Source organism: Mastomys coucha, unplaced genomic scaffold (genome assembly GCF_008632895.1).
Source record: "Mastomys coucha isolate ucsf_1 unplaced genomic scaffold, UCSF_Mcou_1 pScaffold21, whole genome shotgun sequence".
NCBI classification, from domain to species: domain Eukaryota; kingdom Metazoa; phylum Chordata; class Mammalia; order Rodentia; family Muridae; genus Mastomys; species Mastomys coucha.
The window spans coordinates 111201397-111216976 of record NW_022196904.1 but is presented as its reverse complement, the minus strand read 5'-3'; the positions used below and the strand labels follow the sequence as shown (position 1 = coordinate 111216976).

The window sequence follows — 15580 nt, the reverse complement described above, 5'->3', positions numbered from 1 at the left end:
GGGGTTTAAAATACAAACCCGCCCAGCGCGCGGCACCATGGGAGTGCTCTACGGCGCAGCCGCCTTTAAACTCCGATCTTGCGAGCGAAAAGTTTAATGGGCAGGGACTGGAGGACTGCGTGCACTCCTGCATTGTCTGGGAAACCAGGAACGAATGAACCACGTGGAGATCGCAAAGAAAACAGGATTCACCCCTGCTTTCGGCTCCTCGGTGGGGGCGCGCTCATGTAGTTCACCTGCGCCTCCTCCAGGGGCTTCTATTAAGATCTAACACCTTCCACCCGACCCGGCCTTCTAGAACTGAAACTCCAGGCCAAGAGGTAGCTTGAGAGTGCACCGCCTCCGCGGTCGACCGCCCTCTCTCCGGCTAGCATAAATAAACCCAAAATTGAGCAAACACAGCAGGCAGATGCAACTTCACAGCACAACGGACCGACCTCCTCTGTGGCACTAGCTGCTCCCAGCCCCTGAGATGTAGCTCAACCCTTCGCCTGAACAACCCAGGGGGGCAGCAGCATCTGCTGCACCTGGGAATTCCTTAGGAAGGCAAAAGAGGGAAGTGGGTTCAAGATTACAAGCAAGGCTAAATCAGCATCAGCTACTAACCCACTCCACTAACCCCAAAGAAACTTCCCAGGCTGACCTGCCCGTCAAACAAGACCTTCAGATGATTCCTATGCACTGCGATATGTAAGAAACACCAGACGTCTGTCCCGCGATGCAAGGTTGTCTGGCTTGTCCAGAGTTGTGTGGCCCAGACCTCCAAATAGAAAAACTAATTTTTTAGTCAGAGGTGGGGTAGCTAGTTATAAGAGTACTAGCAAAGGGGCATACCAAGGCCAAATCGGCCCTGCAGAAGTGTCTGTTCAGCCTTCACTTAGAAAAAAAAAATGCATTTACTGTTGTGATCATAAAAAGAGAAAGAGCTATAAGAATATGCTCTGGCGGGGTGTGAGGGAAGGGCCCATGCCGAGGTATCCCTTCTCCCTGAGGGACCAGACACACACTGGTATAGTATAGAATACAGTTTAATTAGGGCATGGGGAGGGGAGTTAAGAGGGTAGCGGAGACAGAGAAAGGCAGAGAGAAGGAAAGAGTGGTAAGTGGAGGCTAGCCATGACCACGTGGAGAGATGGAGGGCAAGAGGCAAGAGAGAGGCAGGAGTAAGAAGGTAAGAGAGGAGAGCCAAGCATCCCCTACCTGGCTACTGCCAGGTAACTGTGGGGGTGGAGTTTAGACAGAATACCAACATTTACAACAGGTAAAAAGAGTGGCCACACAGTTGCAGGTGTGTGGCTTTTTCTGGAAAAAAAGTCAGCTCTGGCCACTGTTCCCAGACACCCTCTTTGCCCACTTGCCTGCCTGGCTTCTGTGGGCACTTTAATGATACCTTCTATTAGAAGCTGTGTTGCTCTAGTTCCCCTGAGGAGGGTCTTAGCAAGATCCTGTTGCTGGACTGAGCAAAAAATGGCAGTGCTGCTGTCTTTCTCAGTGCCTGGGAAACAATTGTACTAAATGCTTTCTGAATAAGGTCAAGCTTTATCTCCAAAAATTTAAGCTTGCCAGGAGTGGGCACACACCTTTAATCCCAGAGCTGAGGAAAACAGGCAGGCAGGCAGACAGACCTCTGAATTCTAGGCTAGAAGTGTTATTATCATGAACAGGCAGCCAGTGGCAACAGCTTGAGGTGGGGATGGGGCAGGATGAGGCACTCCTGCCATGTAGATTCACTTCCTGTGTGAAAGGCTAGGACACCACCAGGTCTGCCAGCTCAGTACTCACAATGTTCTAGTACATGTCATAGGCTGGATTCTAACATAACATTTTTACAGAACCTAAGATCTCCTGCATGCTAGCTGAATGGCTCTACGACTGAACAGTATCATAATGGTCAGTGAAGGAAAGGTGATGCCCTCCAGAACTGAGACACTGTCAGGACATTCAGTGTCAAATCCTAGGGCTTCCCTGGAATTTACTGTGTTAGGGTACCCTAAGCAGAACTTATGCCCAGCAGTCAGTCTAGAGCAGAGCTTCCCAACTTTCTAAATGCTTCGACCCTTTAATACAGTTCCTCATGTTGAGGTGACCCCCCAACCATAAAAATATTTTGTCGCTACTTAATTGTAATTTTGCGGCTGTTATGAATTGTAATGTAAATATCTGATATACAGGCTATCTGGTATTTGATCCCTTGGAGGATCTCCACCCACAGGTTGAATGGTCTAGAATGTCAAAGCCCCAGCGTAGCTCCTCATCATGAAGCCACATTTCCTACCCTGCCTGGTACCCCCTGGACTTCAGGCTCCTCAAGGTCTTTCTAAGGACAGTTTCACTTGTTGGTGACTTGCATCCACACTGGCAGGCTTCTGCAGGCTTCTGCATAGGAGCACTGGAGCTGGGTTCAATGTCTGACTCAAGCACACGGAAAGGGGGGCACTGGAGTTTTCCTCCAGGAAGCAGACAGTGCTGCTGGGAGCAGTCATAGAAACAAAGATCGAGCTCCCAGCCCAGGCCTTGAAAACACTGCTTACATTAAAAAGAAGTTGGGGCCAGTGAGATGGCTTAGTAGATAAAGGTACTTGCCCCTAAGCCTGGTGACCTGAGTTAGAGCCTCAGAGACCACAGGGTAGGTCCCCAGAGTCCACTCGTGGAAATTGTCCTCTCTTCTACACTTGTGTTCATACACACACACTCAAACACACACACATAATTTTAAAAATACTAAGGCGGCAGTGTTAGAGTAATCCCTAACCCAATTAAACTGATATCCTTATAAAAGAAATTAGGTCACAGACATGCAGAGGGAAAGTGAGGACCCAGCAAGGAGGCTGCTGACTGCCTGGCAGTACTTTGCCTCTGGAGCCAGAGGAACGCTACTTTCCATGGTTTATGCCTGCTACAGTGTACTTACATATAATAAATAAATAAATAAATAAATAAGATGAAATCCTGAATTTTCAAAAATCTTAAGATGGCTTCCCATATCTTCTATCTCCTTTGTCCTGATCATTTACTCATTGAGAAGCCTAGAAATGATCAGTCCTGGGGACAGCTCTACTTGAATCAATGCCCTATCTTACCAAGACTTATGTACTGGGAGAAAAGTGGGGAAGGTGGACATCAGTCTATTGAGGAAGACTGTAGAAAAATGAGCCCAGTGCAGGAAGACAATCTCTTAAGAAGAGGCAGAGTCTGCTGTGTCCAAAGCAGTTGGAGAGGGCCACAGTCTCTGGGGTGGGTCCTCCCTACAAAGTGCAGCTTTCTACAGGGATAACTAGTGAGAGATGCATTAGAGACAGCTGACTGGCAGCCTGGTTCTAGAGGGTTCCTTCAAAGACCAAGCCCTTTCATGGAGTTGTTTATCCAAGTCAGATGGCTAAGAGCAAGCACCTAGGATGCATTTATGGTTGTGAGCTCTACAGAGGGGTCCTGACTTTCCAGGATCCAGCGTCAAAAGCTTGCTTATCAATTTATCTCCTTCCAGTTAAGCTCGGCTTAGGTTGGGACTGAACAGCTCATAGCAGACAGTAATGAATTCAGGATTTCAGACATCCATCTTTGTTGCAGCACTGTAGTCCAAATGATAGGCAAGGCTTTCTTTGTGCCCTGTCTGTCTTAAGAGTCCAGATGGATCCACTCCAAAGTATGCACCTTCAGACTAGAAAATGACCAGCTTTCAGGGTTCAGATGTGTAAATTCCACAAGAGCTCATTAGTGACTTAACCTCATTATCCAAATGTGCATTTCAAGCCAGAGACAGCCTTTCACCTTTCTCACTGCAGTTTCTCTTTCCAGAGGTTCCAGTCATAGTAAAAGATACAGAGACCCAAGAACTTAAATTCCAATCAGCTGGACAGGGGCAAACCCCCCCAAAAATGATATCTACCAATATTCATGTATTTATGCATGTATGTATGCATGTATAGCTAGAGATCAAAACCAGGACCTTGGGTGTGCTAGCAAAACACTGTGCCATTGCCCTTATAATTTTTGTAGCCTTTTTTTCTGACTGAGATGATTATTTAGCCCTGATGAAATTGTAACCATTAATCTGGGCATGGTGGCACAGGTTCATAATCCTATCCAGGAAGTTGAGGTAGAAGGATTATGAGTTCAAGGCCAGCATAAGCAACATAGCAAGTTCCATCCAGCTTAGCTGGAGAAGACCTGACCCAAACAGGCTGGGGGCTGGGGGAGGGATAGGGAAGTGACAACCTAAGTTCCATTGAACTTGAACCCAGTTAAAAAGGCTACATGGAGTGGTACATGTTCATAATCCTGACACTCCTACAGACAAGAGACTCTTCCCTAAACTCTAGGGACAAGTAGTCCTAGAGCACACAGCACAGCAGCAGAAGAGAGACTCCTTCATAAGGTAGATAGAGGGTGATAATCTACCTATGAACATTATTCTGACTTTCATATACCTGAGCATGTGCATGCACTCCCTCCTCCCCGCCTCCCTCTGTCTCTTCAAGCACTTGGGCCAGGAATGGTGGTGCATGCCTTTAATTTCAGCAGTGAGAAGGCAGAAGCAGGAAAATCTCTATGAGTTTAAAGCTAGCTTGGTCTACATACCAAGGCCCAAGACTCCTAGGGCTACAGAGAAAGACCCTGTCTCAAAAAGCCTGGGGCAGAAGACTGGGACCTGGCTCAGTGATAGTGTACCTAGGTTTCTAACACTGAATTAAGAAGTGACAACTGAAGTTCTTGTGAAGAGGTTCTATGGGGCCAGTTTGAGGCTTAAGGCACACACAGTCATAATGGTTATTATTCAAATAAAAAACACACATGTGCTGATTCCAGATATCTCATTCGTCCCCAGTTGGCCTTTTCCACTCCTGGGTTTCTCATATATTTTGTTTTATTATTTTTGAAATAGAATATCTTGTTGTCTAGGCTGGCCCTGAACTTACTCTGTAGCCAAGGATGACCTTCAATTCATGATCATCCTGCCCCCACTTCCCAAACTCTGGGATCCTAGGCATATGCTGCCACATCTGGCTCTGTCTTAATTCTTCCCACTCCTCTGGCTCTCTGTTTCCTCAGGCTCATTTCTCCATGGAGAATCAGGAAGTATACCTCAGACACCCAGAGCTGATATGGATACAGCTGAAAAGAGACACGGTAGGCCAGGAAGAGCCAACAGATACTGTTCAGACCCAGGGCGGGAAAACAAGGGGTGTGGATTTCCCTTCTGACTCTTCTTGGATGGCTCATCTGCATGATGTTTTATGAATTTGGTAATAAGGAAAAGGCCACAAACTAACTTCAGGGAAAAAGCTGTCCTAGGCCAACTCTTCTCACTTTGGGGCTGGAGTCACCATGAAAGTGGGAAGAAGACATATCAGACTCAAGGATTCCAGGACAGTCAATAATCAGGCGGCAGATAGAGTGCTCCAGGCCAAGTGCTTATGGTTCCTTCTTCCCTTGAAGTACTGGGTTTTACACTCAGAGCTTTGAACATACCTGGCAGGTGCCTGGCACTGAGCAAACTGCTTTTGCCACCCAGGACATGGGAATGGCTACATCAAGATGGACTTTTACACCCAGATAACAGCTAGCTTTCATTCTTCTCAGCCAAGTGTCTGGAGTGTCGCACTGGGCAAATTTACTCAATTTCCCTGATAATTAGCTTCCTCTTCTGTAAAATAGGTTGTGAAAATCCCTACTTTATTGACAGTTGAGAGGATTAAAGAGTTTCTAGTGAGTGCCTGATGTTCCATAGATAAAAAATAACAATTTTTTTTCATCTCTTTTTTGTGATAGTTTGAGTAGAAAGGTGGGATGCACTTAATCTTTTTTTTTTTTTTTTTTTTTTTTTTTTTTTTTTTTTTTTTTTTTTTTTTTTTTTTTTGATTTTTTGGTTTTTTTGAGACAGGGTTTCTCTGTATAGTCCTGGCTGTCCTGGAAATCACTGTGTAGACCAGGCTGGTCATGAACTCAGAAATCCACCTGCCTCTGCCTCCCAAGTGCTGGGATTAAAGGCATGCACCACCACTGCCCGGCTGCACCATATGTCAGAATGCTGTACCCGTAACTACTGGAGTTTTGCTCGGGGTCTTTCCCTTTCTGAAGAGAGTTCTAGCTGCTGTTTATGCAGTGCTCACTGAGAACCAGTGCTTTCCATGTGTGAAGGAATTAAAATCCTCAAACCACTCTGCCCACCTTCTTGCTTTATAGATTGAGGTGCCATGGGCTGACATAACAGAGAGCGAGAATGTGGCAGAGTGGGAGCTGACATGCCTACCTCCAGCACCCACACTTCACAGTGACTACTGTCAAACTGAGAGAGACCTCTCCACCAGAGAACTCTTGTTTCATGGCTTTCTCCCCTGACAAAGCTGTAAGGTCCCCAGGAGCAGGGACTGAATGTTACTCTCCAGTGCAGGCATGGTTCTCTGTGTAGGCTCAGTGACGTACTTAAGTGAATAGGTGGTGCTGTCTTCTGCTTTCATAGCATGTGGTCAGGATCCCACCTCTCTATGCTAATGGGCAACAAGAACACAAGCTAGAAGCACAATGCTGTTGCTAGGCTTTTGTGTTTCAATGCATAGACTTATGGCATCTTGCCCAAGCTGACAGGGCCTTTTGCTGAGACCAGTACTAAACAACCAGGCTATTAGACACATTTATCCCCTCTGTAGTAGCTTCACTCACTTCCCACAACCACTAGCCGTTAACTCTAAACCTACAAGTGTGCCTGTATTTCAGCTTCCTAGCTACAATGAGCCTGGATACCTCTTTGGTCTGGACCAATGAGAAACAAATCCATGGAGTTTTCAGCAAAAAGGGAGCTCTTTCTACCAATGGTAAAAGCTGTAGGCGGTTACACTACAGAATCTGAAAATAAGTCAGGTATAGTGGCACACACCTTTAATCCCAGCACTCCTCAGGAGACAGAGGCAGAGGCAGGTGGATTTCTAGGATCAGCCTGGTCTATATAAGTCCCATGACAGCCAGGACTGTAGAGAGACTGTCTGGAAAGAGCAAACAAACAAACAAACAAACAAAGAGCCATCTCAAAAGAAAACAGAGGAGGGGGCTGGAGAGAGGCAAGCCCTTGATGACACTGATTGGTCTTAGAATCCAGCCTGAAGCCCAACTGAGGTCTGGCTTTCTCAGCAGCACAAACCAAACTCTGTCCTCTCATCTATCCAGTCGGAAAGGTCTTTCCCACCTACCTTCTCTTTCCAAGAACAAAGTTTTTCTTCTCTGTATAATTGCCTGGTAACAGGCTATCCATGGGGTGAGATCCACCATGGAGACAGAGTCCAGCTGGCCTTCCTAGCATACAGGCCCATGACAGCACATGCTCAAATACTACCAGCACATAATTACACACTTGCTACTGTTTATAGTAGGGACTGTTTTTATCTTCTTGGCACCTTGATTTGGTAATAGACTCCATTCCTCCAAAGAGGGAGGAATGGAGGAAAGGTCACGACCCTGACTGGGTTAGTCACAGGGCCAAACACCATTGGGCACTGTCATTGATCCAAAAGGGCACAAGCATTGCAGTATGAACCACAGACAGCACTTTCTTTGGAATTTGCCAGGCCAAAACTGGAGTGACATTGGGAAGCACTGGTAGAAGTCTAGAGCTATAATCTATCATGTCCCAAAAGTACAGGAGAAAAAAACAGTAAATCTGGAGGTCTGTTCAAGGCTGATGCCCAATTCTCCTTAATATCAGAAACTCCTTCCTAGTCTAGGTCACAGTGAGGCCCCACCTAAACACACACACACACACACACACACACACACACACACATCCCAAGACACTTGTGAGTCAGCACTGCTAGGGGAGTGTGATGGCTAGTTGTAGTTGTCAACTTGACTACCTCAGGAATTAACTAAAACCCAAGTGTCTGGGCAGACCTGTGAGGGTTGTTTTTTTAAAAGATTTATTTTATTTATTTTATGTGTATGAGTACACTGTAGCTGTACAGATGGCCGTGAACTATCATGTGTGTGGCTGCTCGCTCTGGCCATGCTCGCTCCAGCGTAATTCACTGTAGTTGTCTTCAGACACACCAGAAAAGGGCGTCAGATTTCATTTCAGTTGATTGTGAGCCACCATGTGGTTGCTGGGATCCAAACTCAGGACCTTCAGTCAGTGCTGTTACCGGATGAGCCATCTCACCAGCCCCCCCAATCCCACTTTTTTTTTTCTTAATTAAACCATTTGAAGTGATCAGACCCATTTCTAATATGGATCATTGAGGTGAGAAGATCTACCTTTAATCCAAGCCACACTTTCTGCTGGCAACTTTTATAAAGGACACAGAAGAAGGAGGCTTGCTCTCTTTGCCTACTTGCTCTCACTCTCACTGGCAAGTCCATTCCTTCACTGGCACTGGACCCAACTTCTTCAGGATTTCAGCATATACTAAAGAACAGCTGAGACAGCCAGCCTCAGACTGGACAACTGCTGGATTCCCGAACCTTCTGTTGGTAGACAGCTATTTTTTAACTACCTGGACCATAGCTTGTAAACCAATCTAATAAGCTCCTCACATCCCCAGTCCTAGAATATATAATTGGGATAGATATACTTAGAGGTTGGCAGAATTCTTACATTGATTCCCTGACCTGTGGAGTGAGGGCTATTAGGGTTGGAAAGGCTAAATGGAAGCCTTTAGAGTTGCCTCTGCCAGGGAAAATAGTGATTCAAAACCAGTATCGTATCACTGAAGGAACTGCAGAAACTAATGCCACCATCAAGGACCTGAAAGATGCAAGGGTGGTGGTTCCCACCACATCTCCCTTTTACTCTTCTATCTGGCTAGAGCAGAAGACAGATGGATTGTGGAAAATGGCAGCTGACTTTCAAAAACTCAGTCAAGTGCAGCTGTTGAACCAGACATGTGTCCTTACTTGAGCAGACTAACACACTTCCTGGTACAGGGTATGAAGGTATGAGACAAGCTAGAATCATCAGAGGCAAAGGAGCTTCAGTTGAGCAAATGCCTCCATGAGATCCAGCTGTATGGTATTTTCTCATTTAGTGATCAAGGGAGAGGGTGAAGCCCATTGTGGGTGGGGCCACCCCTGAGCTGGTGGTCCTGGGTTCTACAAGATAGCAGGCTGGGCAAGCCAGGGGGAGAAAGCCAATAAGCAGCACCCCTCCATAGCCTCTGCATCAGCTCCTGACTCCAGATTCCTGCCCTGATTGAGGTCCTGTCCTGAGTTCCTTTGTTGATAAAACAGCAATATGGAAGTGTAAGACGAATAAACCCTTTCCTCTCCAACTTGCTTTTTGGTCAGGGTGTTTTCTAGTAGCAGCAGAAACCCTAACTAAAACAACTAGCAAATGCCTGTCCATAAAGACCATCAGAAGCAATTTGCTTTCAATTGCCAAAGCCTGCAGTATACCTTCACAGTTTTACCTCGAGGAAATAACCCTCCAACCCCATGTCATAACATAGCTTGAAAGGATCTTGATCATCTGTCTCTTCCACAAAATATCACATTGGTTCATTATATCGACAACGTCATGCTGACTAAACCTATTGATAGGAAGAAGCAACCACTTTGGACTTGTTGGTAATACATGAAAAAATTGACAAATGACAAACAGAAAGCATTCTGAATTGGGTAAGAGCCGAGTCCACTCAGGTTTTTCTGCCAGCCCCACCAAGCTGGAAGTCAAGAAGGCCCCTGTTGGGCCCTGCCCTTCAGTGCTAAACTGTTTGGCTATTGTCTCTGGGAGCACTCAATTGATCAAGTCCTTCACCTCTAAACCAAGGACTCAGAGCAGAACCAGGAGCGGGTATGCTATCAGCTAGGGGCACTGGCAATGCCACTTCCTCAGGCTCTGTGTCCACAGGATGACTTAAAAAGCCTCTCATGCATTTGTGAGGCTGACCTCAAGTACAAATATTTCAGTTTGAAGCATGGTGTGTTAACAAATACCAGACAGGACAAATGCATCTAGGCTAGAGAGCAAGGCTCACAGACACTCACTTTTGATGAAGTAATTCTTGAGTCAAGGAACGAGGACCTGACTAAGCCATCTACACTGAAGACCTAAACCTGGGATTTGCAGAAGCACAATCTGCAGTGCAGCTTCCCCTCTTTAAATGAATGAGCCTAAGCCAGGATGTTGTAAGTCTTTTATTAACTACTTTAGGACAACTAAGGCCACCTTGAAACAACAAAACCACCTGCTCCCCATTTTTTCTTTTACTGACTTTTTGTTGTTTTGAAGCAGGGTCTCATGTAGCACACCAGGCAAGTGTGAGCTCACTATGTAGTTCTTACTCCTCCTGCCTCTACCTCTCAGGTACTAGGATGGGTACAAGTCACCACGGCCTATCTCTTTTCCTCATGTTCTAACCACCAATAGGAACCTAGGCTCTGAAATCACACTTTCCCCAGGGCACAAGAAATTGTGGCTATGGGTCCCATCTTAGCAGCAGGAAAGTGGAGTGTCATCTGTGTGGACGGTGTGCCCTGGAGATATGACAGGCTGTGAACAGTACTTGGGCCATGTGACCCCATGCTGGGAGGGTGCTATTGCTCTTCAGGGCCACACCAGGCAGGTTCCAGCCATCTGCAGGACCACAGGGCTGGAGTGTCAGGAGCAGACCTTTCTGGCCTCCTTAGACAATGGTATGGTGACTGTTGACAGATTAGGTGTAAGCACAGTATATAAAGAAAACTCTTCCAGATGTTCTTATTAAAATTCTTTTTTAAAAGTTCATTATTTTATGTGAAGGGATATTTTGGCTGCATATATGTCTTTACCATATGTATTTCTGGTGACCACATAAGCCAGAAACCTATCAGATCCTCTCAAGCTGGAGTAGACAGTTGTAGGGCCATGTGAGTGCTGGGAACTGAACCTGGGTCTTCTGAAATAGCACCCAGCATGCTTAATCACTGAGACATCTCTCCAGTCTTCTTATTAAATTCTTAAATGCTCAGAGCCATGGAAGATTGAACATTCTAAATTAAAAAAACAAAAACAAAAAACAAACAAACAACAACGAGGAGAGTAGAAGTTGTCAAAAGCAGGACATCTCTTGTAGTCACTGACTGCTCTCTTTATCTCCAGGTTCATCTCAGAGTTCAAAAGAATTAAAGATGTGAAGCAGAGACATTAGACTTGTGTTAGGGGTAGAAACTTCTGGTAGTAACTTTTGGTGACATCAATCATCAGCTCCTGTGTGCACTCTGGGAGCTCCCCTGAGAAGAGGCCTGAGGAAAGAGAGACCCAGTCAAGCAAGGAAGCCAAGGCTAGTAACCCTACCATTTGTGCAAAGTCTAAAGCCTTCTGCACTGTTTTGAGGATCTAACTTTGAGGTCCTTCATCTTCAGACTGACAAGACTGTTGACTACATACATCTTCTGAAAGGTCCTGTCTGTTTGGGAACCAAACACTACAGCTCTCAAATGAAGAAACAAAGTCCAGCTGGAGGAGGTCAGAACATCCTTACAAGATCCAAAGAGGGAAGGCATCTCTGACTGCTGTGGTTGTTCCACCCAAGAGCTTCTCATCCTCAGGACTCACTCCCCAGTGAGCCCCAGTGAGTCTTTTCCTTATCCCCAAGGGAAGAACTGTCCTGCCATTCCTACAGTAAAACTCAGTCCACCAAAGCAGTGATACTGGGTATAGATGAATCAAAAGAGGACAACAGAACAGTCTGTGATGGAACAAGCATGGTTAAGAATTCCAGGGTAGCCGGGCGTGGTGGCGCATACCTTTAATCCCAGCACTTGGGAGGCAGAGGCAGGAGGATTTCTGAGTTCGAGGCCAGCCTGGGCTACACAGGAAACCAGTCCCAAAACAACAACAAACTTTCTGTAACAGAGGTACTGTAAGCTGCTGTCTCCATTCATGCACTTTAAAAATGGGTAGCAGAGGGCTGGAGAAATGCCTTGACAGTTATGAGCAGCACTAACTGTTCTTACAGAGAGGTCCTAGGTTCAGTACCAGCATCCACATGGCAGCTAACAACCATGTGTAACTCTGCTCTGGGTGCTTCATGCATATAGTGCAGAGATATATGCAGGCAAGGACACATACACATAAAATAAAAAGCTAGCAAAGTTTTCAGCATTTATACTCTGTGGCTCATGTCAGCTTCTAAGAATGTACGTCAGAGATAACTGTGTCCAATTGTACAATACACGTAAAAGAATGTCAGGACAGCAGTTTCTAATAGTATCCAGGTTCAACTTCTAGTGATCCATTACACTATGGGACTGATTCAATGCTATGTGTTAAAGTCACCTACACAGTATGTGAAATCTGTAACCCTTCAGAGGAGCTGTTGCGCCCTATTTGGCCCTGGTTTGAGCCTTGAGGACTAACCTGAGCCTGGCTCGAGCTTTGTAAACTGTCTCAGTCGCTTCAGTAGTGGAGTGACTCAGCACGGCCTGCTTAAGCCTGACTGCCTAGCTACTGCTGATGTGGAGTAATTTTGTTGGCTCAGTCAGTCACCCCACTTTGTCAACTCTCCCCTCCTCCTACATCATCTTACCTCAGCAAAAAACTCCACCTCCTCTCTCAGCCCTTTATAAAGAAAAGATCGATACAATAAAAGGAGTTCCTGCTTTGACAGACTCTCAGGGTGGTTGTTCTCCCGACAACAGCAGGAGATCTGAGCTGAGACACTCACCATCCCGCTCAGCCCCTAGAGACACGTCTGGACTGGGTTCTCTCTCTCTCTCTCTCTCTCTTTCTCTCTCTCTCTCTCTTTCTCTCTCTCTCTCTCTCTCTCTCTCTCTTTCTCTCTCTCTCTCCTGGTTCTGCCAGGAGAAAGCCCGGCAAGGAGTGATGTGGTTCTCTATATATCACAATAATATGGTATATTGCTAAATAAAGGGCAGTTTCCATGCCATACAGAGAAATAGTTTGATTTCACTTACAAAGGTTGTTTCAAATACCTATATTATCCATTCAAACATATAAGCATACCTATATATTTTATATATTTACAAAAGTAAATCTAAGTACTGAGTATATCTAAAAATAAAAATAAAACCAAAAACCTCACAGAATTCTCATAGGCACTCTACAAATAAAAAATACACGTGAGGCCTGCAAACATGTTCAAACTTCACAGTATTTTTGTTTTATTTTGTTTGAGACAAGGTCTCTACGTAGTCCTAGATGTCCTGGAACTCATCATGTAAACCAGGCAGGCCTTGAGCTCACAGAGATCCTCCTGTCTGCTTCCCAAGTGCTGGGATTAAAGGTGTGTACCTTTAATACCTGGCTCAAAAACACTGGCCAGGGTGTGGTGGCGCACTCCTTTAATCCCAGCACTTGGGAGGCAGAGGCAGGCAGATTTCTGAGTTCGAGGCCAGCCTGGTCTACAGAGTGAGTTCCAGGACAGCCAGAGCTATACAGAGAAACCCTGTCTCAAAAAAAAACAAAACAAAACAAAAAAACATTGTTTTAATGTGTATGAATATTTTGCCTGCATATATGTTTGTGCACCACATGCATGCCTGGTGCCCAGGGAAGTCAAAAGAGAGCTTTAGATCTTCTGAAACTGTATAGCTTATATAGCTTATACTTATAGATAGTTGTGAGTTATCATGTGGGTGCTTGGAATTGAACCCAGATACTCTGCCAGAGAAACAAGTGCTCTTAACTGCCGAGTCTTCTCTCCAGCCCCCAAACTACACAGTACTTAATCTTTAAGTAATAATTAGACTACTTTAAAAATGTAGGTATATCACATAAAACTCCCATTTTTAACTGTTCCTTAAACATGAGCTTTCATGCTCTCAGATGCATGTCAAGCAGCCATGATAGGCTATGGCTTTATCACTGCACTATCTGCCTGGCTGCAGTAGCATCTGAGCTTGTGTCGTCTGATCAAGGTCCATCCTGGTTTCCAGTTCTTTTTGCTTCATGGTTTAATTTTAGCTCACGTAGCACTCCATTTATGTGCCAGATTTCCTGCAAGCCCACATGTCTGAATTCAAAGATGGAAGTGCTAATAAAGTACCTTAGTGTCTAGTATTTATCTGTGAAACTATGCAAAAGGAAAATCAAAAGTACCTTGTCCTCACAGTGCAAGAAGCTTAGGCTCTGTGGTGCTAGACAAGGCTTTGACAGTGGGAACACCTTCAGTCTCAGTTTGCTCATGTCCAGACACCTGGATGGTCACATGTAGCTGGGCTTTTCAAAGTCTTTACTACTTCCATCTAAAATACCAGGATGGCTTCCTTGTCTTCTGTCATTAGTGCTCAGTGACCATAAGAAGCTGGTACTAAAGAACGTGAAGCACACACAGGAGATTTTCCTTTCTCCTTTGTCCACTCGGAGCCCAGGCAAGAGAGAAATGCATCTTTGTCCTTCCCGTGTGCTGGTGGCAAATCTGTTCCATAGCAACCTTTTATTTCTATCTTTTTTTTTGTTTTTGTTTTTTTCAAGACAAGGTTTCTCTGGCAACCTTTTCTTTTTAATGTTATTGTTTACTTTTATGTACACAGGTGTGTTGTCTGCATGTACGACTGTATACCCTGTGTACAGCTGGCTATTCCCTAGCCCAGAAGAGCGAGCTGAATCCCCTGGAACTGGAATTACAAAAAGCTGAGCTACCGTATGGGTTCCAGGAATGAAACCAGGTCCTGTGGAAGAGCATCCGTGCTCTTAATCCCCGAGCCAGCATTCTAGCCCCTATAGCAACCTTCCCGAGGAGAACCCCTTCAAGGGTATTTGGGCAATCTTTCTACCATACGTGGATCTAAAGCTTTCTCATCTATCTCCACAAGTACCACATTTTAAATCACTCTACTATGATAGCTACATTTAACACTGCAATCTTCCAGTCTGGGTTTCCATTCTTCTTTGTTTCTGATAATTTCCTGTTTTAAAAAATTGTCGGGGCTGGAGAGATGGCTCAGCAGTAAAGAGCACTGACTGCTCTTCCAAAGGTCCTGAGTTCAAATCCCAGCAACCACATGGTGGCTCACAACCATCCGTAATGATATCTGACGCCCTCTTCTGATGTGTTTGGAGACAGCTACAGTGTACTTACATATAATAAATAAATAAATCTTTAAAAAAAAAATTGTCAATCGTTATTGATTCCAAGTGCAGCTTGTTCACTGGGTATGGTGGTCCATGCTTTTAATCTCAGCACTAGGGAGGCACATACAGTCAGATCTCTTTGAGTTCAAGGGCAGCCTAGTCTTTATGGTGAGTTCCAGGCCAATCAAAGCTACAAAGAGAGAACACTGACTCAAAAAACAAATACCACCCCCACCAAAAGCTACTTATTCATATGTCTTTTGTAGTATTTTGTTGCTAAATCATATATCAGAGACAGAAGTCCTACATATTACTTTAGTGATGGAAAACAGTCTTAAGGCGTTTGAAATAGACATATTAACATCAACATTACCTGGGCAGCCGGAGAAAACAGTGAACGGGGGGACCACAGTTTCTGGAGGTAATACTGTATTGTCAAGAATTTTGCAGCAGTCTTTTAAGACACAACGGCGCCCCTGAAATTATAATCTCATTAGTAGGTATTGATCAAGACATGGAGTAAAGCTTGATTAGTGTGCTGTGTTGAGGCTGCTCTACATTATCTCTATTCATGGATTTTTT

The 15580-nt window shown here is 45.0% G+C and overlaps 1 protein-coding gene and 1 long non-coding RNA gene across 3 annotated transcripts in view; one reads left to right on the top strand and one right to left on the bottom strand.

The window, feature by feature from the left end:
- The first annotated feature begins 20 nt into the window (after positions 1-20).
- Positions 21-14740, top strand: LOC116102916. Of its 2 annotated transcripts, none has more exons than XR_004123323.1 (3): positions 21-690; positions 5050-5127; positions 14458-14740. It is a non-coding gene; the product is annotated as an uncharacterized LOC116102916 (long non-coding RNA). The 2 variants fall into 2 exon arrangements; XR_004123322.1 differs by having other exon boundaries at positions 21-725.
- Dctn5 (dynactin subunit 5) overlaps positions 10102-15580 on the bottom strand; it is a 19508-nt gene continuing 14029 nt past the window's right edge. Inside the window, exons 5-6 of the mRNA XM_031388180.1 lie at positions 15372-15474; positions 10102-11205 (exon numbers count right to left, since the gene is read on the bottom strand). Coding sequence (XP_031244040.1) covers positions 11108-11205; positions 15372-15474 — 201 coding nt within the window. The 3' untranslated portion in view covers positions 10102-11107. The remainder of the gene's footprint in view (positions 11206-15371; positions 15475-15580) is intronic.